The sequence below is a fragment of the Canis lupus genome, chromosome 10 (assembly GCF_011100685.1).
Source record: "Canis lupus familiaris isolate Mischka breed German Shepherd chromosome 10, alternate assembly UU_Cfam_GSD_1.0, whole genome shotgun sequence".
In the NCBI taxonomy this organism is placed as follows: domain Eukaryota; kingdom Metazoa; phylum Chordata; class Mammalia; order Carnivora; family Canidae; genus Canis; species Canis lupus.
Window position 1 is genome coordinate 57,092,569 of NC_049231.1, and position 27,253 is coordinate 57,119,821.

Below are 27,253 nucleotides of genomic sequence, written 5' to 3' on the forward strand. Positions count from 1 at the left end.
GCTTGTGTGGAGGCTCAAGAGAAGGCCTGCTGCCAGGGACAGCTTCAGCGCGGAGAAACCCGAGAACTGAGGCTCAGGGCGTTTGTGAGAGTTTGCAGGAAAGGATGAGATTGGGGTCTGACCCCCAGATATTTGTATGAGGCAGTTTTACACAGAGAGAGACATGGAGACTCTATGGCAGGGAATAAAATGACAAAAGATGTCAAGACAACAGGAACGGAGATGGTGGCTGGTCCTGTAGAGCCCGTGACTGCTAGCAGTCTGCGTTTGGTCTTCATGGGGACCTAAGGAGTAAGGCCGTTATTGTTACCACTTACAGATGAGGAGACTGAGGCACAGAGGACTAAGGCTGTTTGCCTGAAATTGCACAGCTGGTGGGTGATTGAAACTGAACTCAAACCCCAACAGGGTGGCTTCTGAGAGCACAGCTGTGGCACTGCCTAAGGCTGCTTTTCTCCACCTTTTGCCTTTCTTTACAGTGGACTTGGGGCCTTAGTAAGCAGTGGGGCCGGGATTCAAACCCAGGTCTGACTCCGAAGCCCCGTACTCTTACCCACCACAAGACTGAATCATTTGACCACTGATTTATACCGGGAAAATTATATACCAGGACCTCCTTGTGAGTGACTTCAACATCAGACATTGGACTTTATCCACCGGGTTGAAAATTAGTTTGAAAGAACAACTGCTCGCATATCTTAGACGGAATGATCATTCAACCCCGTTTGTAGCGGTTGTCCTGGTGTAATTATTAATAGCTCTCCCTTCCATTCTGAGAAATGTCCTGGTTTGTACAACAAAGTGTACAGTTAACCTAATCTTGATGACTCTCCTCAAGGGCAGGCTTGTCTTTTGTTCTCTCGGCCCCAGCACCATGGATGACTCACAGTACATAAATAACTTGTTGCTAGCTGAGTGAATGAATGAAGATGTAATTTAGATAAGGCAATTTGAAGTTACTGGTAGCTTTCAGCACATCATCAACAGTGATGGAGGGGCGTGTGCGGAAGCTGAGTTTGGAATGCCTTAACGCAAGGCTGTGTGACTATCCCATCCCCGGGGCTGTGCTCACCAAAGTCTTGACAATAAGAAGAGAGGGTGGGGCGGGGGAGGGTGAGGAATATTCTTAAACAGGATTCCTACTGGACACCCACACACATAGAGTCCACACTCATTCAGAATGTCTCCCTGTGACCCTGCAAAGCAGTGGAAAATACTGCTCATGTGGCACTGGCAGCCCATACTGTTTAGTTTAGTAGATACCTTTTGAGAGTGTGTCATCCTTGACAGAAGAGTCAAGGTAAAATCTTTCTAGAATTATGCATTAGGATCCATGGATCAAAGACTTGGAGTGACAACAGTCTCACTAATTCTCTAAAGCAAGTTTTGTGTGTAAGGCATGATACCCAAAACACAGTTTCTAGAAAGTGAATTCCGGAATTCCCATTCTTAAGTATCATCTCTTTTCTTGGGAATGAAGATACTGGTTTCACTGATCTTTCACTCCTTTCCCCCATTCACTCTCATGGTCTTTTGAAAATCCCAGCTATTCAAGTAGTTAAGAAATAAAAGGATAAACCTTAAAGAAGTAGAAAACGTTTTGTTTAGTGGGTTGTTGTTGTTATTGTTTTAGCATTCTGATCAATATCCTTGGGTTTGAAGGGAAGATATGTTCTAAATTACAAAGTTTTAGTTCTTCTCACAAATATATTAAAGACACAGTCCCGTGCCTATGCATAATGCACATGTGCAAATATCTCCCTCTCTTCATTGAGTTTGTTTGATAATAGAATCATGGTAACAACCGTTCTTTGTGGATTCTTTTCTAGGTGGAAGATGCTGTGCCTTCTCCCCTGATGGGAAAGCCTTAGCAGTTGGCTTAAATGATGGCAGTTTCCTGGTCGTAAATGCTGACACTGTTGAAGATATGGTCTCCTTCCATCACAGAAAAGAAATGATCTCTGATATTAAATTTTCAAAAGGTGAAGACTACAGCAGAAACTTTCTAGAATATGCTGGGACAAAAATTTGTAAGAGTGGACTATTTGAATACTTCCTTGACCTTTTCCCCATTTTGAACTAAGCTCCTGGAAGTAAATTTCTGTATAAAACATTTTGGTGTTAACTGCCCATTTTCTTTATAGATACAGGAAAATACCTTGCTGTGGCATCCCACGATAACTTTGTGGATATTTACAACGTACTTACAAGCAAACGGGTTGGCATCTGTAAAGGTGCTTCCAGTTACATTACACATATTGACTGGGACTCAAGAGGTAAAGTATATTGTGGCTTTTAAATTATAATTTTTGTTTTAAAAACGTCAATATCTATTCATATATTGTTTCCAAATAGGATAGTTGAGTTTTAGAGAAAAACAGAATGGAGAACCTACAACAAATATAAATGACCGTAATTTTACAACCCAGGGGTACCTGTTGTTAACATTTTGAGTAGTTTTTCTGTCTTATTACTAGTACTACAGCTATTACTATTAATTCAAGCCATTGAGTTTTAAGACCTTTGAAGATACAGGATGCCTTCACTTACCCTAGCGAGCCAGTCCTTCACCTTTGGGTTCAGCACTCTGTGTCCTTGCCTTGCATCTCCTCCTCCCCATTTTCCCTTTTCCTATCAATGTTCCACCTCTCAGAGAACTGCCCAAGAGGTCACCACAATTTTCACCTTCCGACAGAGGTAGAGAGCTACATTCAGCTCACCTGAAATTACCCTGCTCTCCAAAACTCCCGGCCGACCCCCTACTTCCTCCAAGTCACTCCCATAACAAATCTAGTTTCTACCATGTTTGAAGTATTAAAGCCAGAAAATCTGGATGATTCAGAAGTAAGACACAGTTCCTACAGTTCTCCACAAGAGTTTATAAGTTCATTGAAATACAGGCATCCAAATGGTAAGGCATGGGAACGAGAAGCAGTGAGTCACAGGGAAGTGGCATGCAGGGCCTCTGAATGGGCCATGTCAGCATTAAGCACCCAGTGTGGAGCATGATTATTATAGGGTGGGTCACTTTTAGATCTCATCCCAGTAACTTGGCTGAAGTTAGAGTTTGGAGTAGGCATCTAGGAATGGGCAGCGTCCCAGCTTTCAAAGTTTTAGTTGACTGTGATAGGAAAGCACCAAGCCCAATGGTGTTCAGAGGAAAGAGCTCACAAGGGAATCCATGGAGGAGGAAAGAGCTCACAAGGGAATCCATGGAGCCTCATGGAAGCAATGTCCTTTGAGAGGGATCTTGAAAGATAAGTAGAAGTTCACAGACGGTGAATTCTAGGATGAGCATTCCAGGCTCAGAAGGAATATGACATGTCAAGACAGGAGGTGGGAAGAACTGGGGAGATTAAGAAATAGTGAGTAATGTTGAGTGGCTGAGGGCACAAAGCTAGAGGAATGTGGAGAGACAGACCAGGACAGAATGCAAAGGAACCTTTACGTCATGCTAGGGAGCTGAGCCCTGAACTTTATCCTGGAGGTATTAGGTAACTCTAAGGGATCTAGAGTGGGGCATTCCTTGCCACCTTGGGGAGGACGAATAAGCCTGGAGTTGGGAAGCAACTAAAATCAGCCAGGAGAAAGAGGTGCTGAGGGCCTCAACCAAAAAGAGATTATTTCAGAGTTGCCAGAATTTGCTTCAAGTGTTTTTTGAAGTGCTAGCCATAGACAGACAGATCCTTCTGCTAGGTGGGTATGCATTTATGACTGTACTTGCTGCCCTAGAATATTTGGACTTTAACTGAGCCTTACAACCTGTAGGCGTTTTATGTAGCACAATAGACGAAAGTGTGCCATTTATTGTAAGGTGTAATTCCCAGCCAGGACAAAGGGAGATCAGATAAGTCCCTCTCACTTTCATGTCAGAGCCCTGCCAGACACAGGGCCGAGGGCCCCGGCTGGCATCTGTGAGCAGGGAGGATGCTGGTGGTCTGAGAGTCCTCTAGGAAGCAGTGAGGCGGAGGGGTAGAGGGAGACACTTGCTTCTCAGCACCACCCCCTTCCCCATTTTGGATGTTCTCTGCTTTATTGTTAAAAAAAAAAAAAAAAAAAGTGCTTTCCCCCTGTGTAATCTCTTGCTAACATCCCTATTTATGCCATTGTGGGAGGAGGGTTTAGAACAGTCAGGGCCAGCCTTATGCATTCATAGAATAGAGTGCGGAGCATTTTGTTGGGAATCCAACACCCACAGGCTATGTGGCACAACATGTGAAATCCCACCATTACAGTGACCATTGGGGGTAGGCTACATTCAACTATTATTTACATGTTATAATTATTTCCGAGAGAAAATGGGACATAGGAAGAATAAATTTCAGTTGGGAAGATTTTTTATACTAGTTTCAATTGTGGTAAACACACACAAAATTTACCACTTAACCATTTTATTTATTGAAGTTCGATTTGCCAACATATAGTATAACACCCAATGCTCATCCCGTCAAGTGCCCCCCTCAGTGCCCGTCACCCAAACACCCCCACCCCCCCACCCTTCTCCCCTTCCACTACCCCTTGTTCGTTTCCCAGAGTTAGGAGTCTCTCATGTTTTGCCACCCTCTCTAATTTTCCCCATGTTTAAATGTACGCTTCAGTGGCATTAGCTGCAACCATATTGTTGTGCAACCATCATCACCACCCTCCTCTGTAAATCATCTTGTGAACCGACACTCTGTACCCATCAAACAGTAACTCCCCTCTTCCTGTTCTCCCAGCCCCCACTAACCTCCATTCTATTCTATGTCTCTGAGTTTGACTACTCTAGGTATCTCACGTAAGTGGAATCATATAGTATTGGGGTTTTTAAAAAAAGATTTTTTTCATTCATTTTAGAGAGAGAGAGGGAAAGAACATGAGTGAGGTGAGGAGCAGGCAGCAGGGGAGAATCTCTAGCAGATCCCCCCAACCCCCCCACCTCACCCACCTTAACACCCCCCCACACACACTGCTGAACACAAAGCCCGAAGCAGAGCTAGATCTCAGGACCCTGAGATCATGACCCAAGCTGAAATCGAGTCAGATGCTCAACCAATTGAGTCACCCAGTGCCCCCAGTATTTTTTTGGTAACTAATTTATTTCACCTAGTATAATGTCCTCAAGATTAATCCATATTGTAGCATGGGTCAGAATTTCCTTCCTTTTTAAAGCTGAATAATACTCCGCTGTATATATAGATTACATTTTGTCTATACGGTCATCCATCGACGGACACCTGGGTTGCTTCCAACTTTTAGTTATTATGAATAATGCTGCTATGAACGTGGGTGTACTAGACTCTGCTTTTAATTATTTGGGGGTCTGTACCCAGAAGGGGAATTGCTCAGTAAGATGGTGATTCTATTTTTAATTTTTTGAAGAACCACCATACTGTTTTCCACAGCAGCTGCACCACTTTACATTCTTACCAACAGGGCACAAGGGTTCCAGTTTCTCTACATTCTCACCAGTACTTGTTATTTTCTGGGGGCTTTTTTAGTGAGGAGATCTTTTTTATAGTAGCCATCCTTATAGGTATGAGATGGTATCTTACTGTAATAGGTTCTTATTTGCATTTTGGGAAGTTTTCTTTTAATTCTGCAAATGTGTAGACCCAGTGTAAAATGCTAGGGGATATAAAGAGGTGTAAGTCTTAGATGGAAAGAGCACTGGGCCCGGATCAGTGGGTCGCAACCACGTAGATGCCTATGTGACAGTCTTTATAAAGGCCCTCAGTGTGGAGCCATCACACCACTTCCATAATTCTGCTCTAAGCCAGCCTCTGTGATCCAGCTGGAGCTCAGGGTGATAGACGAGGTCCTGGGAGTAAGGAGGCTGAGGTCTTTGAAAAGCCTCCTCGTCTCTTGTCCTAGGCGGCCCCTTGGTTAGCTGAGAGCATCAGATCAAACGTTTTCTATGGACAGAGAGGAGAATAGTGTTTTCAGGGTGGGGTTCTACTATCCAGAGAATAAGTGCAGGTAGGCCCGTGGATCTTCCCTGGTCTGACTCCAAGGTGATTGCTGTGACATGTGTGTCACGTTGGTATGCTTGGGCTCGTGATACCCCAGTTCCCCAAATGCCTGACCTCAGGAATGTGCCATACTGCCTCAAAACCAACCTAGCTTTTCACGGTGGGGCCTCGAGGGTCTGGCAAGGGTAGAGAGCAGAATTCAGAAGCAGGGTTCCTTTTCATTCCTTTGATCTTGTCAAAAATAGTGAACACATTTGCCAGAGCCAGCTGGCCTGTCAGGGGCGGGGGATGCGCAGTCAGCAGCCACTGCAGCCTTTCGTGTCCATGGCAACCACCGGTCCTAGGAAACCAAAAAGCGCATCAGGCTTTTGCAGAAATATCAGCTACCCCTGAATGAAAGCTCCTGTACAGAATGCTTAAGAAAGGAAAAAAAAAAAAAAAAAGGTGGAGAGAGAGAAAATATGGAAGAGTATTTTCTGGCTGATACTAGTTCGTTTCAAGAAACATCAGGATTGCAAGATTTTGACCAGTGAACAGTTTGGGTCATAATAGAACTCTCCTTGTCATTTTCATTGCAAGTGGTCTGATACATTTGGTACATTTAGTATGAATTTCGGGACTCTTCTTTTTGATTGTTTTATTTATTCCTGAGAGATGCAGAGAGAGGCAGAGACATAGGTAGAGGGAGAAGCAGGCTCCCTGTGGGGAACCTGATGCAGGACTCGATCCCAGGACCCTGAACTGAAGGCAGTTGCTTAACCACTGAGCCACCCAGCTATGGGACTCTTCTAACTTGTAAATTGTTTAGCAACAGGGATGATGGATGTGAATCATTTTGTGGATTATATAGCTCTATATACCTGCAGGGCGTGTGGTTTCCTCTATACCTGCTTAGTAGCAAGGACATCTGGCTCTTCAGCTCTCTTCCTCCTTGTGAGTAGAGTTTCTAAATGAATAAAAATGTGCAGATTCTGAGAGCACAGGGTTATTGTTACTAAGGGGCAACTATACGTGGATTATACAGTTTTTTTGCTCTTCTTTCCAAGCTTATATGACAGCAGAAGGCAGCAGAAAAAAAGAGTGGTGACCTAAATATTTCCTCTATGCTTAAAGAAAAGAGTAATAACCACAGTAAAGAATAGGGTAGGGGGAGGAATCACACCCATAATTCCACTTTCCTAACACAAGAATAGTTGCGGTTTTTAAAAAAATTTCTTCATATCCTTGGCTGCAAGGAACTCAGGCCCACTCAGCTTACATTTTTTTAAACAATAATAAAGAATGAGCTTATTGGGAAGATTTGGGGATAGCTCGGAGAATCTAAAAGCAGGAAGCAGTGTCTCCTGAGGAACTGGCTTTAGGAATGAACCAGAAAACCAAACCGGCACCTCTCCCCTCTTCTCTCCTCTCCTGCTCCAAGGCAGATCATTTCATTGTCCACTGCTGTCATCACTCTAATGTCTGCTTTTGGCCCCTCCCCCTGCCAGGCAACTTTCCTTATTCATTTGTTTGTGGTCCACTCAGTTGCCCCCAAATGCCACCCTCACTTCCAAAGTCCACATCTCATCCCAGCAAGGCACCCACTGATTGGGTCTCCTAGATTCTAAGTTCCCAGGAGAGAGGATGTCATCTCCAGCCTGGCCCCTCCTGGGTCAGTGTCCTCCTCCAGAGAGCAAACACGACCACAGGAGTCCAGCTCCCAGTGGGGGGTGGTTCTTAGGGAAGGACATGAGCTAGGTTGGTACCCCATAGGCATTATGTGCAGTTGCAGCACTTCTGGTGCTTGTCTCCTGTGTTTAGGTGAAAGGGGGGGAGGAGGTTAGGGGGTGGGGGTAACTGGGTGGCGGGCACTGAGGTGGGCACTTGACGGGATGTGCACTGGGTGTTATTCTGTATGTTGGCAAATTGAACACCAATAAAAATAAATTTATTATTAAAAATTTTTTCTAATAACCCTGCAGTCATGAAGTGCTTCACTAAACTGTTCTAATAATTTTGGGGTGTTCCTTAAGTAAAATATTATCTTTGAAACTATGGTGTAAATTGTTAGGATTATCTGGAAATTACAGTTCTTTTGGAGTTCTCTTGCTATTTAGATGGCCAGAAGTCATCTAAAATTAGCCACTGAATCAAAGGAGATTTTCACTGAATCCTTTGATTCTTTTTCCAGATCATTTGTTATTTGCACTTCCTCTTGAGAATCCTAAAAAAATCCTTAAAAAAATATAGGTCTGTTTAATTAATTGGAAAAAACTGATTATTCACCTTCTTGTAATACCAAATAGCCTCAGCTAATTTAACTACCTTTTTTTTTTTTTCTCGTTTATGTATGTTCAGCCACAAGTTCAGAGAAATGTACCCCTTTCAAAGGAAACTTCTTCAAATTCACTTGCTCCTCATGGCCAAGGCCTCTTATCACCATATTATAACCCAACAAATTAGGAACAATTAAGGTTTTTCAGTTACACAATTGGAGAGCCTTATTTTTAATTCATCACTGAGAAACAGTCTCCAGAAGATTAGCCAAACCAGATTGCCAAGCCAGGTGGTTGCCACCTAAGCATTAAAGAGCATGATAGGAGCCACAAAGTTCTTATTTTGGTATTACATTTGCAGGAAAGACATTTCAAGACTACTAGATGTACAGGGTTATGGGGAAAAAGCAGGTGTAGAAATGGTATGATGTAAATATACACAGAATTATTTACAGATGAGATATTAGGACATTTGAGGTTTGCTTTGGAATTATCTGGTGAAGGCCTGAGTGAAGGCTCACAGAACAGGGTTGGCCATGTGCTGATAACTATTGAAGCTGAACATTTGGGCACGTGGGGGTTCTTTATACTCTTCTTATTTCTACATGTGTTTGAAATGTTCTGTGATTTTAAAATTCTGAAAAATTACTAGAGTCTGTATCTTTTGAGTCATTTAAATTTCAAGCCATAAAGGATTAGCGAGGTGTTAAGAGGAGAATCAGGGTATCTAATCTTCTTCAACATTAATCAAATTGAATCCAACATTTTAATTTTATATCAGACTGAAAGACCATTTTTGCTTAAAACTTTGTTTTGGGAAAATCTTGGATTTCTTTACACATTTTCAAGTCAGGTAAGGGAGGAGGAGGAGTATTTATAGGTTGTTTTATGCATCCTTATCTTCCAGTTTCTAAACTTTAAAGGACAAATTTAGAATTTTGGCCTGGGTAAGTGTGGATGCTTGCCACAACGTTCTCACTTCTGATGCCATAGTTCTTGCCAATGCAGTTTCCTTTTATTGCACACTTGTGCAACCAGGAAAACGAGCAAAATACCTAGATTTTGTCAAGCTTTTGAAAAATAGGTACTTCCTTGCAACAGAGTAAAACATAACAGGCTTGATTCTTTTTGTTGTTGTTGCTTTTAAAGATTTTATTTATTTGGGGCACCTGGGTGGCTCAAGTGGTTGAGCGTCTGCCTTCGGCTCAGGGCATGATCCTGGGGTCCTGGGATGGAGTCCCACATGGGGCTCCCTGCAGGGAGTCTGCTTCTCCCTCTGCCTAAGGTCTCTGCCTTTCTCTCTGTGTCTCTCCTGAATAAATAAAATCTTTTAAAAAAGATTTTTATTTATTTATAACAGAGAGACTGACAGAGCACGAGTCGGGGTGGGGTGAGGGCAGGAATCCGGCAGAGGGAGAGGGAGAAGCAGACTCCCCACTGAGCAGGGAGCTAATGAGGGGCTCTATCCCAGGACCCTGGGATCATGACCTGAGCCAAAGAAAGATGCTTAACCAACTGAGCACCCAGGCACCCAAGCAGGCTCGATTCTATGAGGGATGTGCAAGGTCGGATCTGATGAGGTCCGCATGAACAAACTCCTGCCTTCAGGGTTTATACCATGCCATGTAATTGCCTTACGTGAACTTCAGGAAAACTCATGATTTAGTTGCTCAATTTATGAGGCTGATTAAAATGAATCAAAATAGTTGCAACCATGCTTATCTCTTTATAATAGGAAGATAAATGAAGATGTAAATTGTCTCTCTACTCCATTCTCTCATCCCAGGAAAATTACTGCAAGTTAATTCGGGTGCCAAAGAACAACTCTTTTTTGAAGCTCCAAGAGGCAAACGGCATGTAATCAGACCTTCAGAGGTAATAGTCATGCACAGAGCTTTTTAAAAAAGTGTTTCATGAAGATTTAATATGTGCATTTTAAATAAAAACCTGTCAATCATTATCCACCGGTATGGGTTATATTCAGTGTACCTTTAAGCTTACTTATTTCTTAACTCTTACTGCTTAGTCTGGTTCCCCACATCCTGAGAACCTGTGGATTCCCAGCACTGCTGATACAGCATCATGCATTCAGCCTTCAGCTGCTTCCTTTTTCTCTGTTGGAAGACAGTGACAAAGCTAACAGCCTGGATGCCACATATTACTTCTTCCATTGGACAGGCCCTGTCCTTTTGTGCAAAGCTTTCTGGGAACAGAAAGTTTTGAAACTTGCCTTCTCACTCTTTACTATTTACTGTAACAATATCTTCCACAACAACAGTGAGAGAAATTACTTTTCAAAACCAAACCCATCTACAGCTTGACCATCCACTTATATCAAACTCTTTGCCTTTTTCCTGTTTTCCTCATGTCATATCCTTCATCATTTTTTTTAATTGTTGAAGGCAAAGCCTATATTCAATTTTTGAATCCTTGAACCTTTCTAAAGGTTCAGCTGCTCTTGTGTGCAAGTGCCTCTTTCAGGGTCTGCAGGGTACTTCCACAGAGGGAACGATGGCCATCAGGTAATTGGCTGATTGAACACTAAGAACCTCCTCTTAGCCCCAGGAGACAACCCAACTCCTTTATTTGCTACATAACCTTTGATGAAAGGAGAGGAAAGGAAATCTTGCTTCCTGACAGGGAAAGGGTCGGCGGGTACATTGCTGAGGGATGAGCATCTCCCTCTCTCTACTTCAGTTCGCAGGTAATAGAAACCATCCTTATCATTGCAAAGTGCTCCCAGGGACACTGGGACATGTGCCCATTCATGTTTTCATGGTTTCTAAGAAGTATTTATGCAGTACATAAGAGACAGAAGTTATAGACGATGGCATTATAGTCCTGGAAACTGTTTCCTGATCATTTGCTCTCACTCCCAGATTCTGATTTATTTATCTCTGATCAGTTGTCATTTTAACTTTTTAAAAGAAACTTCTGAAGCCTTGGGTAAGAAATATTTTAAATTATGTCATTTGTTCCCTGGATACTTGGTGAATGTTCTGAGCAGTTCATATGCCTATACTTTTGTCTTCAAAACAGCCTCGTGTGATGGTTGCCAGTCCCGTTTTACAGATAGGGGGACTAAGGCTCTAGGAGAATAAGAGAACCATGGTGTGGTCCCAGTCGCCAGGTGTCTGTGTGTAGCTCGGCAGCCTAAGCCCCGGGCCTCTTGGATTTCTCCTGTGTGTTTAAGCATCATTTTACATCACTTCATCTGTATTTTCCCTTCATGTTCTGATGTCCCAAAATAAGTATCCTAAAATAAAATTCAGTCTAACCAATTGGTGGAGGGGGAATAATGCCAAGTGGGGACCAGTGAGCAATTGCTATATAAGAAGGCTATGCACAAGAGGGAAATTCATGTTCTAAGGCTTCTGTTGCTCTGTGGTACACAGTTGGTATTCCGGAGGCCGACCTCTGCTGCTGCTGTCTGGGGAGGCCATCCAGCTGGTGTTTCCATGGCTGGGTCCCCCTGGTCTTGCACTGGAGAGGGCACTGGAGAGGCAGCTCAGCATTTCCATCAACAGTATTATCAGGCCCTTCTGCTGCATATGAAAGGATTTGGGAAATCTTCTTTTCAAAAAAGTTTATTTTTTTAAACAGTCCTGGGGAAACTAATACAAAGCTTACTCAGCAAATTGTTAGGTATGACACATATTAAAATGTCTGTTTAAACCCATCTGACACAGCTCAGGGCAGTTAAAGCGACACTAAAGCGGCCACCTCTCTCGAGCTCGCTTCCCCTCTGCCTCCTAAGCCGGCTGTGACTTAAATGGCTCACCTCTCTGGGCTTCGGTCCCTTCCCCTGAAAGTCATGGTGGTAATGATATATCTGCCCAAGGCAAGGTGCTGTGGAAAAGACCCTACTCCCATCTCAGTTCCAGGACTTTTAAGCAAGTTTACCCCTTTGGGGTTTCGTGGGTTACAGGAGCCCTTCTTAGTGTTCCATTTTCAATGCAGTTTCCATTGCAAACAGCAACTTAGGTACCTGCTTAGGGACCACAGTGTCCAGATCTGGCCGAGGGTGACCTGCTAGGGTGACCACAGGGTGATCAGCCACAGCTCTCCCTCCTTTGGTGCCTCGATCACGAGGCTGGGGAGAGTGCCACACAGGGCACTGGCCCTGGGGGTGGGGGTGGGGTCTCAGAAGTGGGATCTGCAGCCTAGAGAGGAGTCAGCAGGCCAGAAAGCCTGCTTGTGGAACCAGCAGGAACGGTTTCCTTCTTCTCTTCCTGCCAAGGCCAGTGTAAGCCACCTCAGGTCACCTCAGTCTGTGGTCCTGCCTGAGGCACCCCTAATCACCAGGGCCAGCACGGCTCTTTCGTTCCAATTCTTCACAGGCGAGGAAGGAACACAGAACATTAAATGAGGAGAAATTTGAGTCATTAAAAGATGCCTAACGCCTCCCCATGTTGTCACTGAAACCCTAGCAGCGTCTTTATCTTGTCGTTTCTCTGTAATGCTAAGATGTACCAGCAGATCACATCCCTCAGAAAAATCTAATACGCAGGGAGGTTACTATTGTTTATTTTAAAAAGGAAAGCCTAAAAAAATTAATAAATAAAATAAAAAATAAATAAAAAGGAAAGCCTAGATTATAACAGGATTTAACCAATACGAATTTTAAATCTTCCGTCCATGAATTTTAGACAAAATACTTTTCAAGGATAAATATATATTTATGGCAATGCAGTATAAACAGCTCTTCAGATGTTTAAGATGATCTCTCTGTAGCATACAGGATATTAAGGTAGCTGCACAATCTTATTACTCATTCCTTCTAGAAAGCAGTTCTTCAAAACAAAAGTTGTATCTGTGACTTAAAAATATTTTGCTCACAGATTAGCCTCCCTGATCAAAGTAGCTCAGTGGTTCTCACTTGGGAGCAATTTTGCCCCCTCCTGCAGGGACATTTGCCCATGTCTGGAGACAACCTGGGGAGGAGAACTACTGGCATCCAGTGGGTAGAGGAGAGGAGTGAGCTCAAGTACAACCGTGCACAGGACAGCCCCTGACACCAGAGAATCACCGGGCCTGAGATGTTAATAGCACTGACACTGAGAAACCCTGGTCTAGTTTATGGCTTCAACGATGGTAAATACCTAGAGAAGAATGAAAAAAACTTTCTTCTTATCAGATTTCCACAATTCCAAAATGTTGGTTTTATCAGTAGAAAAATAGATGGCTATCTTGACTGTAGTGTTCATTGAGATAATGCTTATGCCACTCAAAACAAATGCAGCTTAGCACTTCCACACCTCAGATCACAGCACAAATGCTTGAGGTTGGTAAAGTCATCAGTTAGAATGACTCAGCTTCATATCGCTTCTTTAAAAAAAAATAAAATTCAAAAAAAGATCACACGGCATAAGGAACGTAGTCAGTGGTATTGTCATAGAGTTGTATGGTGGCAGATGGCAGCCACACTTGCGCTGAGCATAGAACGCATGGAGTTGTCCACTCACTGTGCTGTACACCTGAAACTAATGTAACATTGCGTGCCAACTGTGCTTCAATTAAAAAATTTTCCAGGCTGTGTGAAAATATATTCATTTTCTTTCCTTCTTTTTCAGATTGAGAAGATAGAGTGGGACACATGGACGTGTGTCCTAGGGCCCACCTGTGAGGGAATCTGGCCCGCGCATAGTGATGTGACCGATGTCAATGCCGCCAGTCTGACCAAAGACTGTTCCCTCCTAGCCACTGGAGATGATTTTGGTTTCGTTAAGCTTTTCTCCTATCCTGTCAAGGTAATACTGCATGTTTATTATATATACTTGCTCAACCTCATTAATAACCTAAAATCTATGTTTTGTATCTAAGTAGATTGTTTTTGTTTTTTTGTTTTTTGTTTTTTGTTTTTCTAAGTGGATTTTCAAATATTGAAGGCATAAGCAGTCAGTAATGTCACCGGCAGCCCTCTTGTTATGTTTGCTGTCTAAACACCTCATGACTTGTTTACTGTCGAGGTCTGACTCTTGTCCTCATGGTCTGGAATTCCTCCTGGAAAGGCCTTCAATGGCCATCAAATCCAACATCTCACCAACCATGGAGGAGGAATTTCTCTACAGTGTCTTGGGCCAGTGCCCTTCCCGCACATACTAGCATACCCCAGAGAGGAGGGATGCACTACCTCACAAAGTAGCCCAATTCATCTTTAAATAGTTCATATGTCAAAATATTCTGCTCTGTTTTCAGCTCAGAGCTGAAATTTCTTCTCGTTAGCCAAAGTTCTGCCTTCTGAACCATCACCACATAACCATGGTCCTCCAATGGCCTTCATATAGAGGAAAATAATATGTAACTCCCCAAAACCTCATTTTCCTCAGCCTAAATGTGTCCGGTTCTTCAGCCATCTCCCACAGGACATGGTTTCCAGCTGCCCCTGCCTCCAAGCATGCTCTGTGTTATCAATTCCTTTCCAAACTGTTTCTTCTGAAATAGAATTCACCACTTGGGATGTTGACCAGCTCAGGCTCAAGTGGGACACTTACCCTCTTTGGATTTTCTCTTTGGATTAAATCAAACTAAAATGTTACCAACTTTTTGAGCTGCCACACTATACAACTGAATCACAGATCGCTTTCAAAAAAAAAAATTGTTCAGGTTATCCCTCATCTTATATGTACACCACTGATTTTCTAAAATTTGAACTTACTACTTGTACCCAATAAGATTCATCTTACTACATCTCATAATAAGATAACCTATCAACCTGTCAACATCTTTTAAATACCTTTTCAAAATACTTACTTTCCTTTCCAGATCACATTATCTTCTCATTTCACAAGTGGAGGTTTTAAATCATGGGAAGAAAAGAAGAGAGACTAGCACAACCAAACCACTGCCAGGAGCCTCATTCATTTTGATATTTGGTTTATTGATGTACACATTGAGTTAGAGTTCTCCAGTCAGTAACAGACATTGACATTCACCTGATTGTGCTAACACCGAGCTCACATTTCTAGCTCTAGCCCAGTGATACATCATTAATGGCTTGGAAAATATCATGCTAAAAGCCACATGGACTCTATCTCTGGTATCCTTCATCTCTCCTTCTAATAAACCAATCAGTAAAAGATAGGTAGGTCATAGTGAACCCCCGTCATTGCCTAGTGATCATTACTTCCTTTTCCAAGTGCTTATTGACCTTTTGTGTAATAATTCACCTTAGAATTTTCCAGGGATTGCATCAACTCATGAATCAATATTTGCCAGAGTCTACTTGTTTCCCTTTTGGATACAGGAACTTTTTATGTTTGATGCCGGGTCTCCTGGTTTCTAAACTCCCCAGCTGTTACTGACCTTACTTCTAAGGTCACACCAGAAGTACCTGTATGGAAGCCCATACCTCTGTTTTGCCCTTTCTGGTTTGAAGAGCATTTTCTGTATAGAGGAGATAAGTAAATCTGTTTTTTGCTGCTATTAAATAAATCATCAATCTAGGAAGTGTTCCTAACTTTTGTCTATTTTTCCCTAGTCCTAAATATATCTTTAAATTCCTTTCCAGTTGTCTTAGTTTTTTACTTCAGCATTCCTGAAACTATATTAAAGTTGTCTGTGCGAGACTTTTGTATTCATCCTTGGTTATCTGCTCCTGCATCACATGTACACTTCATACCTGAACACACCAGTTCTCTCAGCAGCAACTTGGATTTCTTTAAGTGCCTTCCTCTTTGATTTTTCACTTGTTAATATCCTGTCAGATTATTATTTTTGTAGTTTTTTCCTAAGATACACTTCTGAATATGTCCAGTGTTCCTGTCATTATCCATCCCAAATTCCAAAACCACGAGGTAGCCTTCCCCCAGTGATTGATCACTTCACCATCACTTACTAGCCCTGCTTCCTATTTTCTCAGAGTTCAGTTCTCTTTGGCACTTTTCCTTCCTACTTCTACTTTTTCTTTTTTTTTTCTTTTTTTCTTTTTTTTTTGCTTCTACATTTTTTGAAATGACCTTGCCCACAGGACAAGTCAGAAAGTTAGTGAAACCTGGTTTTATTAGACAGGTTGTGGCAGATCTTTAGATGGCTAAATTTCCCATGTATCGTGCTCCTGAGCTACATACATTTGCTCTTGGTCTTGGGAATTCATCTCCGCATCCCCAGCCTACCCAGATGGGCTGCTTATAGCAGAAATTTCAAGCTGTGGTACTACAATTCCCGAGTTCCAAGGAGGTTCCTCAGGGACAACCCTAGGAAACAAGGTAGGGACCAACTGAAGGGGCTCTGGGGCCCAACCCCTGTTTTAACCAGAGTCACTCTGTTTTGTATTTTATACATTTTCTGTGTAAGATTTCTTCTAACATTTTGTTAGGAAAATTTTCAAACATACAGATAAGGCAAAAGAATGATACAGTGAACCCCTGGAACCCCACCACCTAGATCCTACATATAATTCAAAGTAAACTGTAGATATCAGGATACTTACCCCTAAATGTTGCAACATGCCTGTCATCACCTATAGTTCAGCATTTGCTTATGACGTTTTTTAAGTAAAATTGTATATCGTTGAAATACACAAATTTTTTGAGATTCCTTTTGATGAACACTGACAAATGTACATGATCCAAACACCTATCAAGATACAGACCACTATCATCATCCTAGGAAGTTTCCTCATGCTAACTTTCGGGTCAGTCTCCAACCCCCTACACCTCTGTTCTCACATGAAAAGACTATTCCATTGTTTTTCCACATAGATAAGTTTCACCTGTTCCAGAACTTCATATAAATGGAATGATCAAGTAGGTACTGTTTTGTGTCTGGCTTCTTTCACTCGGATGTTTCTGAAATTCCTCCTTGCTGTTCTGTGTAATAATAGTCTGTTCCTTTTTATAGCTGAGTGGAATTCGATTGTATGGATAGAACGGAGTTTGTTTATCCACATGGCTATCAACGGGCACATGCTTTCCCAGTGTTTGGTTGTAATAAAGCTTCTATCAAGATCTTTTGGACAAATCTTTGTGGACATGTTTTCTCCCTTTTATGTAAATACACATACAAGTGGAATTTCTGGGTCATAGGGGGAAATATATGTTTAACTTTTTAAGGAACTGCCACACCTTTTTCCTAAGTGGTTGTATCATTCTACATTCTCATAGAGAAGGTAAGAGAGTCCCAGTTGCCAACATTCAGTGTTGTCGGACCTCAAAATTTAGCTGTCCTGGGGAAGCAGATAACATGATCTCGTTGTGCTTGTAATTTTTGTTTCCCTGATGACTAGTGATGCTCAGCACTTCTTTTTTTTTCTTGTTGACCATTCATGAAGTGTTTGTACAAATCTTTTGTCCACTATTTTAAGTTGGATGATATCTCTTTATATTCTTGAGTTCTACTATGTAAGATTTGGTTGAAGAAACAGTTTCATAATTTAAAAACATTTGAAAACCACTGGTCAGTGTAAACTGCTTTGATAGTATCACTTCTGGGACGTCTGGGTGGCTCAGTAGTTGAGCACCTGCCTTCAGCTTAGGGCCTGATCCTGGGGTCCCAGGATTGAGTCCCACATCGGGGTCCCCGCAGGGACCCTGCTTCTCCCTTTGCCTATGTCTCTCTCTCTCTCTCTCTCTCGCTGTGTGTGCCTCTCATGAAAAAATAAAATCTTAAAAAAAAAAAAGATAGTATCACTTCTCTTTCTCTTCTTGTTCTTAATCTGATTTTTCTGGCACACTTTTACTCCTAAATATGTGGACCCAAGCTGATGAATATTTCTAGCTGTATTGTCATACTTCTCCAATGCTCTGAGTCTGCATGTTGGACAAAGTTCTCCATCTGTTATGGACTGAATGATTCCCCACCAAAATTCATATGTTAAAACCCAGCCACCCAATGTGACTATATATAGAGAGAGGGCATTTACAAAAATAATTAAGGTTAAGTGAGATCATAAGTCTGGAGTTCTTATCTGATAGGATTAACATACTTGTAAGAAGAGACACTAGAGAGCTTGCACGGGTGCGCACATGCTCTTTCTCTCTCTCTCCTTCCCTCCCTCCCCCCCTTCTCTACCCCTGTCCCTCCATGCACACACACACTGTACACACTGAGGAAAGGCCATATGCACACTTTGTATGTACTCATAAATGGATGGTGTGTCTAAACCAGGAAGAGAGCTCTCACCAGGAACCAAATTGACACCTTGATCTTAAAGTTTCCAGTCTCTTCCCAGAACTGTGAGAAATGAATTTCTGTTGTTTAAGCCCCCAGCATGTGGCACTTTGTTAGGAAAGCTGTACCACATTAAAACACCATCCCATCGCAGTAATCTATCATTGAGTTCCATGTCATCAGGTCATAATGACACCTATAAGATCTCATCACTACACTTAAACCTCTTTGCCCAAAATTCAAGTTCCAGACTATAATGTCATGTCTTCTTCTTGAACTTTTTGTTGTTCTCCTTTCCTAGGAGTTACTTGGCCTCTCTTTCAGGCAGTTTTCTTTCAATAACTAACAGGTGTTCTTACATATACAGTTTCACAGTTTAAAATCTTCTCAATGAGGTATTGGTCCCCTGATAATCACATTATTTCCGACCTCCATAGAATAAACTCTCCTTTCCCAGAGTCTACCTATTTTTCTAGTACCTTAAAGCATGTATCAGAAAACTCAGTTCTGTCCTTGGACACCATCTATATAGCCAGCCAGTTGTTTCCATAGCCTCCATTCCATTCGCTTGCAAGCTGTGCCCTTCCACTATACCAGCGAGGTTAAAATACCTCATGTCATTGAGATGTCATTTACATCTCTCAAACCCACCCTCAAGGTCTCAAGTCTCCTTCTCAGAAAGTCAAAGGCTCTAGAGAATGGCTCTTCTGAGAGGAACCTTGTCCATTAAGTGTTAAAGGCAGAGAAATTCTATGCGAAATGTGAATCTGAGGAGAGGGTACATCTATTTCATCAAACTCTCAGGAATTTCTCCCCTAACAGCAGTTAACACCCAGCCCTGTAGAAACATATTCCAGATTCTCTGTTCTTTCATGACTCAGTGGAAGAGGAAAGTAGTGGTAGTGAGTACCGATGGGTGACACAAATGCATGGTTTGACATGATGACCTGGAAGGACAGCTCATCAGACTGGCTGTGCCAGGTCTTCAGGAGACTCCTTCCATAGGCCCTAAGGGAGCCACCAAACATCCCTGCTGACCTCTTCCTCCTGGGGGAGGAGTTGGTTTCCTGGAAATATCTAGTAACTGTGAATTCCCTTTATTGTTCCATGGAGCAGTGATCCTGTTTCGTATTCTGAGAATCTTGAATCCCCTTCTGCTGCAAGAATCTCAGTTTTGTTAAATCACGTCAGAGACTCATAATTTTTTTTAAAGGTTTATTTATTTATTTATTTATTTATTTATTTATTTATTTATTTATGATAGACATAGAGAGAGAGAGAGGCAGAGACACAGGAGGAGGGAGAAGCAGGCTCCATGCCTGGAGCCTGACGCGGGACTCGATCCCGGGACTCCAGGATCGCGCCCTGGGCCAAAGGCAGGCGCTAAACCGCTGAGCCACCCAGGGATCCCCGAGACTCATAATTTTTTCCTCTTTCTCCTCTGTCACTTTCTTTCCCCCTGCACCCTGATTATGATCAAGTTATAATCATTTTTCTCCTGAACCTTTCTTTTTGGATTTCTTCTTCCATCCTGTCTAGAAACCCTATATACCATTATATAAGTAGGAGTATGGAGAGGCATTCCTCAGGCTCTTTTTCTTTGTCCTCCTCAAGAAATAAGCTTGTGTTGGTGGTAGATACAGTGGGCAGGTTGCTGTTTCCAGCTGGAAGACCAGCAGGACACGTGACCACTATGCCTGTCCTCCTTGCTTCCGTGTCTTCTGGATCTCACATAGATCTATGTGAGTAGTGGTTTCCCTTGGAAATCCTTATTGTGCTCTGCCTGTTTTCTAGCAAACTAGTGGCTCTGGAAGGCTTCCTGGAAATATGGCCTGCCTGTTTGCTTCCCTAATGTTTCTACACACAGTACTCTGCTGAGGGATGGGCATTTCCACTCGTTGTCAGGTAGGGGTCCGCCAAATACCCAGAGATCTTAAACGAGCATACTTCAGAGTCACACACTCTGCTGCACCTGTCTCCTGCCATGTGTCTGTGCTGGTTTCAGTTTCCCTAGCATGCCGGTCCAAAACCCTCTGGAAGTCTCTTCCATTATGGAGTCCAGTTTCCATGGGGGATACCAATGGCCCTCTCACAACCTCAGGAAGAGCGTGCAGCTTCCCACATTGGTTAAGGTATTCTCTGATTGTTGCTGAGAGGATGGAAAAAAAAGTCCCCCTCTTTAAAATGGCTCTCGCTGGAGCTGTTTTTGCCAGGCTGTGGCTCATGAGCCAAAAATGGAAGCTGGTTTCTGGTGGCAGCCTCAGCTCCCCTCCACATGTCAGGACTGTGAGCAGCTGACTCATATTCCACCCTCATCCTTCTCCACCTGCGATAAATGTTGTATGGCCTGGGTATGAAACTCTGGAAAGCTTTCTACAATTATTCATAAATTGGGCTCTTATATTTGGTTATGCTTGTTGAAAAGGAGCATACTTTGTTTTAAAACCAATTGTTTTAATGTTTCCCGTGAAAATTGTTTCCAGTATCCGTGGCAGAAACTGCTGTGTTTGTTTTAAATCTTACTTTGGGCCCCAGGATTCTAAGAAGTCCCTTGCTCTTCTCCTAGCTTGGGCCTTGGTACAAAAGCCACTATGGGGGATGACAGGGAAAACATTTCTGATCTCAAATGTCAGCCAGATTCACCATCAGGAGTTTACACTAGAGACCTGTGGGGAATGTACATTTGATATTTGAGAGAAACAAATACTTAATTAGGCCCTCCCAAGGAGGTTCTGTAGTCCAACGTTTTGTTCCTTCCCTCAGAAACCACATACTGAGGACATGATGAGCCAGGTAATGTTTTCGGTAAAAAGAGACCTAGTTCCTGCCCTCATAGAGCTTACACTCTAAGAAAACGGAGGGAAGTGGCTGCTTAGATCAACTGCTTAATTTGTATCCACCAGAAGCCACCCGGGAAAATAACATGGATGAACTAGTCTGAAGGCAGGACTCCTAAGACTCCAGATGGGGTAATCACCAGTTTCTGGCTTCACAGGGCCAGCATGCAAGATTCAAGAAGTATGTGGGGCACAGCGCGCATGTCACCAACGTGAGGTGGCTGCACAACGACTCTGTGCTGCTCACGGTCGGTGGTGCTGACACCGCCTTAATGATCTGGACGAGGGAGTTTGTGGGGACCCAAGAGAGCAAGCTAGTGGACAGTGAGGAGTCAGACACGGATGCGGAAGAGGATGGAGGTGAGTGAGCCCCACCTGCCTCTAGCCGGCTGCCCCTTCCCGCACAGCACCCATCCACCCCATCCCCGGCCCACTGCCCACCAACTCCACACCCGTTTCTTTCCATTGTTTGAGGCTATGACAGTGACGTTGCTAGAGAGAAGGCCATTGATTACACCACCAAGATCTATGCCGTGAGCATCAGGGAGATGGAAGGTACCAAACCACACCAGCAGCTGAAAGAAGTTTCAGTGGAAGAAAGGTATGGTGTCGCCAGGTTTGTTTGCATTGATTACATCTGATGACAAGATTTCAACAAGAGTTCATTTTCTTTGCCCTCAGAGTTGCTACTTAAGCTAGTCTGTGGTGTATATGCACAGAGTCTTAACCTGCATACAGATTAAAACTGGGGAAAATTGCCCACGGCCCTTGACATATGGCAAAAGCAGAAGCTGGTTGTGGAATATGACTTGAATAGACATGAGATTTGGTTGAACCAGGCTTCCCCTTGCCTAGAGAGGGTGTCAGGATAGCCAAACACTGTCTGGAATGTGATGGCTAATAGGAGACATGCTGATTAGAGAGGTGGGAGGGTGGGAAGGCCTCTAAGGTCCTGAAGGAATATTTGTGGGTTGTGAAAAATAATCCCCTATTCTAACCAGAGTCTGTGCATTACACTGTATCACTTGGTGTACCTTCTCTCATTGTGTCTTCACCTGCCCAAGATTGTTCAGATGGGCTTCGTGATTCTAGACCTAACCAATTTGTTTTTGCCGTCTCGGGATCCTTATATAGAAAGGGGGTTTGGGATGTTATTTTAGGCCTTTTTGATGTGCTGTTGTAAGTATTGAAAAGAGAAATAGCCAAATACTTAGGCATTTTTTAGGAAAAAAAAAAAAGCTCATAGCTACTGCAGTTACCTAATTTACCACATTCATAGTAGGCAGGATAAACACTCACTAAAATTCTAACATCAGAAGAGAATTTCATGGATGACAAAGATGTTTGAAGAATTCTCTGTGGATATTGACATGGATTCCATGTTCACAAGTTCCCTGGTTCACTATGAGACCAAGTTGCTTTTTTGCATTCAGTGTGGCTTTATGCCTATTAGGCAAATTAACTACTTCAAAAATTTGATTTATCACTTCTTACAATTAGATGGGAATGTAGTTATAAAGAAATAAAATATCCCCACCCCCCCGCTTCAGTCCATTGCTAGATGTCAAAATTAGCTTGGTAATATATGCCCACTGATGGAATCTGATTCAAAAATCCCTAATCCATCCCCAGCATCTTTGTTAGATGTCTACTATAAAGATTCAGAGTTCTCTTTTGATTAAAAAAAGTTAGAGATTTTTCTGCAGTAGTATATGAATTATAGTTTATCTTGCTTGCCACGTGGTTTTTCTAGAGGCCACAGAAAGAAAATACTTTTAAAGGGCCTAATACTAAGAATAAAGAAAAAAAGTCCATCTGCACAGAAGTGCCTAAATAAGCCTTGCTCTTAAATAATCCACCCTTAAAAACATTTGGCATAAATTAAACATTCTTTTGGGAAAAAATTACCGAGCCTCTCCAATGTCACATAATATTATGAAGTGAGTTGACTTGGCTATTATTCCAAGGTTGTCCTGGATGATTTCTACAACCCTAGTGCTTCATCATGCCGAGACTTAGACTGTCCACTAAGATTTAGAAATCTAAGCAGATTCACAATTCCAAACCCTGTAGTTGGTTTTTAACCTGAACTGAGGCTCATCTGAACTTCTCCTTGTCTCGATGTCTCTTTGGGTAGGTCTGTAAAAATTTCATCCTTGTTCACTTTGGGAAAAAAGTGTGAGAGTTGCAGGTACAGTGGACCTTTAAGAATGCCAATATCTGGAAGCTGCCTCACCAAATCAGTTTGGGAACTTGTCATAATGTACATTAATTAGCAACCACAGGATTGACTTTTTTATATACACAAGAAAAAAAAGTGCTTCATAGTATTAAGAGATCTAGGGGTTGGCATTTCAGTACTCTGTTGACTTTTCAAAATAATTCACACCAGGGTGTAATGAAGAAGATATGTAGTGAACAAAACATTTTTGAGATAAATACAGGGTCTGGAGGAATAATCAAGCCTTTTTTTACACAGAGTAATATCCTTGGTAACCTAAAAGCCTTGACAGCTTCAGTTCCCAGAGTGGGCTGTAACCAGAGAGCAGGATGTCAGCTGCAAGGCATCCTGGGAGCAAAGCTCGACCACTGCAGGAGGGGGTGAGCAACGAAGGAGCAGCAAATGGTGTCTGAATCTACAGCCTCCATGAGGGCAAATCATAATGAGAACCAAAACAAGCGGTCTCCACCAGTCCTTGTCAGTAATGTTAGCAGAATGTGAACCTGAGATAGGATGGTGGACAGCGCCTGAACTGCAGAAGAGAGAAGGGGGTGCCAGACAAGGTGGGACGTTCAGAGACTTTGTGAGAAAGCAGGATTAGAGAAGGAAGGTGAGTGGAGAGGACTCTTGACAATAAGCTAGGCAAATACATCACCTGAGTCCTCGCCTGGGATAAGAAATGGACTCTGTGGGGACGCCTGGGTGGCTTAGCAGTTGGGCGCCTGCCTTTGGCTCAGGTCGTGATCCTGGGATCCGGGATTGAGTCCCACATCGGGCCCCCGGTGGGGAGCTTGCTTCTCCCTCTGCCAGGTCTCTGCCTCTCTCTCTCACTCTGTGTCTCTCATGAATAAATAAATAAATCTTTTAAAGAAAGAAAGAAAGAAATGGACTCTGTGGACTCCAGCATCCCAAGAAGAAGAGAGAGAGGCGCAGAGACAGAAATGCTGGGGACCTCATGGGATCAGATAGTACCTGGCTTCTCCCTACCAATATTCAGGACTGTCAGCCCTGACACTCTTCCCTTTCACTCCTTCAAGCCTTCCTGATTGGAGAGGCAGAGGCTCTTCTTGACCTGCCCTTCATTGTTCCCTCCCGTGTATACCTGCAGATACCTGGGTGCCTTTTCTAAATACCTGGGCCAAGACACACCCCAGTAAGACTAACGGGAGACAAACATTGGAGAATTGCAAGAGGCTTGAGCCTGGACCAACCACTCAGTGCAAGGACTTGTTTTTGCTTTTTATCAGTGTTTCGGAAAGTTCTGCTTCTGGTTGAAATCCTTTCCCACTTTAGAACCGTGAGATGAGCGCAGGATCCATCACACTGAAAACAGTTGCCTTGCAGACAGCTGCACATTATGCACCAGTTAGTTTTTAAGCAACTGCGTTTCTAATTCCTCACATTTCAGATAGTGCTAATTAGACTCAGTTCTAATTAGACTCAGTTATTTCATTTTAAAAGAGCATGAGGCTTTGGATTGTGCTTCTTTGTACAATTTCTAACTCACCCTGAGTTCTTACTCTTCAGAAGTCACACGATCTTTAGTTCCAATCTTTTGAGAAGTAGGAAAGTGGAGAGAAATTGGTAATTGCTCTCAAAAGCATAGAGTTATACCTACCAATTACGTAATCCCTTACAGGTGTGTTATCAAGTATCCTGGTCACCCCCTTGAACTGTGCTCTAGCACACTGGAGTGCCTTGCCTCTTTCACCTCGCCACACTTGTCTAGCCAGTACCCAACCTTGGCAGAACTCTTGGGTAATCCTGCTGCTCACCTGCCACGTGTGACATGTGGCTGAGGCAAGTCATGAAATCTTTTCCAGTTTGGGGAACCTATGCTTTTAGACCTCATCTGGACACTCAGGGCCACTGCATATGCTCTCCGCCATCCTCTGCTGACTCCAGTTCTGGTCTAAAGCAACCTTTCCAAAGCTCTCCTGCCTCTCAAGCTCCCACCTCCACCTTGACACACCCCCTTGCTTCCAACTTTTGGCCTCATTCCTACCTTGCCCTGTTTTCTTAATATTATGCCTGTTTCATCCACCTGCAAACTTAAAAGTATTGCTTAATAAATACTTTAAATGGTAGTTCTTTTTCAGAAAGGAAAAAAACAGGAGAGGGAAGCATGGTTTTCAGAGCAATTTAAGATACAAAACGCCTACTATCAGCACAAGGGATGATACCAAAATACTGTGTTCTCACTTCAATAAAAACAGTTCTGAATTCATCAGGTGACAAAGTCCCTGAAATTTGCTCAGCTCCAGATTCCTAGACTTGCCTATAAAAATTAAGAAGTTTCTTTCACCACATTACCAAGGCTACACGAAGTTTGTATGTCATTTTTTAATTTATAAGGTACAACTTGGTTTCAGGGAGGTCACCCAACCCAAACTGGCCTAAGCAAAAGAAACCTATTGTCTGACACATCCAAAAATCCAGAGATTGGGTGACTTCGAGTGTCACTTGATACAGAAACTCAAATCTTCCTGTTCTCTCTCCATATTTCAGTTCTGCTTTCTTTTGGTTACTGCAGTTCAAGTAGCAAAATGACTACAGTGCCTGGACCTTACAGTCCAGCAGGAAAGAACTGCCTCTGACTGACAAATCCTCCAAATGGTTTATGAGGTACTTTTGGCTCTGGTGGGTCACACGACCACCCTTCAACCAATCCCTGCTGCTCTATAAAATATGAGCCTTTTATTGACTGTTTTAAGTAAGCAGCCATATGCCACCCATAGACTAGCAGTGTAATCACCTTTATCAGAACTAAAAGTCCAAGGTGGTTAACAAAATTTGATTTCCGTATGAACCCAAAGCAGGACATGCCTTCTGCCCTCCCATTTTTCTTGTCATATACACACTCTTAAAATGCTCCAACTTAAACTATCCCACATAAATGATTGAAAACGCAGTCACCCTTCCCCAAAGAGTTTCCAGTTACTGTATCCAGCCTCACATCCAGGATCTTGGGGAGCTATGAAGTTTTCTCAGCAGGGTCCAGATAAAGATCTTCATAGGCCTGTGACTAACAATAATGTTGACCACCACTACATGCCAAATAGTGTGAAGGGAGGACAGAAGGAGGATAGTCTTTTAAACTGCCGCTTAGAAGGGGAGAGCGTGAGATACAGTATATAGAGGTGACTAGTCCATATCCGTTTCATCCTCTGCTGGCTGAGTCACAGACGCCTGCCCTTGCCATGGACATGTTATGCATGACTCAGTAGTAATACAGATGTTAGAAGATGTTAATAGGCAGAGGATGTAAAGATTGTGTTTGTCATAACAAAAGATACACGCACCAAGTGAACACAGAGTAGGGGTAACACAATATCCTCTCTGAGGACCAGCTTCCCCTAGTCTTTCAGATTCCTGCTGGAATATAAACGATGCACCTGTGGGTTAGGGATTCTGTGAGGCACCAGAAAGGACTGGTCATTCTTATAAGAACTGAATCCTCACCCCACCCCACCCCCATCCCACCCCACACTCCTCCTGGACTCGTCCAGAAACCCTGGCTCTGTGCTTGGCCACTCCCCAGATGACCATGACCAGCGCACAGTAAGAGGGAGGAAAGGTCAACTTTGAGAGACATCTCCCAGAAGACCCAAGCTTTAGATCCGTCTAATTCCATTTTTATCATTTACCCTCTGACCTAAGGGTTGGCATTTTATGGCAACTTAGCAGGAAAAGGGCTTTTGACATCTCAGATTGGTAATGATTTGGAGTCTCAAAGTGAGTCGTATCAGTGAAGCACATTACTTTTTTTTTTTAATCAATTAAATCAACTTTCATTCTTTCTGCTCTCCTTTTTTCAGGATAAACTAAGCACCAGTTAATTGAATACTGTTGGTATATATTCCTTTTCAAAAGCATAGT

At 42.8% G+C, this 27,253-nt stretch overlaps 1 protein-coding gene across 1 annotated transcript in view; it reads left to right on the top strand.

The window, feature by feature from the left end:
- Positions 1-27,253, top strand: part of EML6 (EMAP like 6) — a 274,701-nt gene that overhangs the window by 209,688 nt on the left and 37,760 nt on the right. The window contains 6 exon segments of the mRNA XM_038551275.1: positions 1,830-1,982; positions 2,145-2,276; positions 9,993-10,081; positions 13,780-13,956; positions 21,312-21,513; positions 21,628-21,754. Of these exon segments, the coding sequence (XP_038407203.1) occupies positions 1,830-1,982; positions 2,145-2,276; positions 9,993-10,081; positions 13,780-13,956; positions 21,312-21,513; positions 21,628-21,754 (880 nt within the window).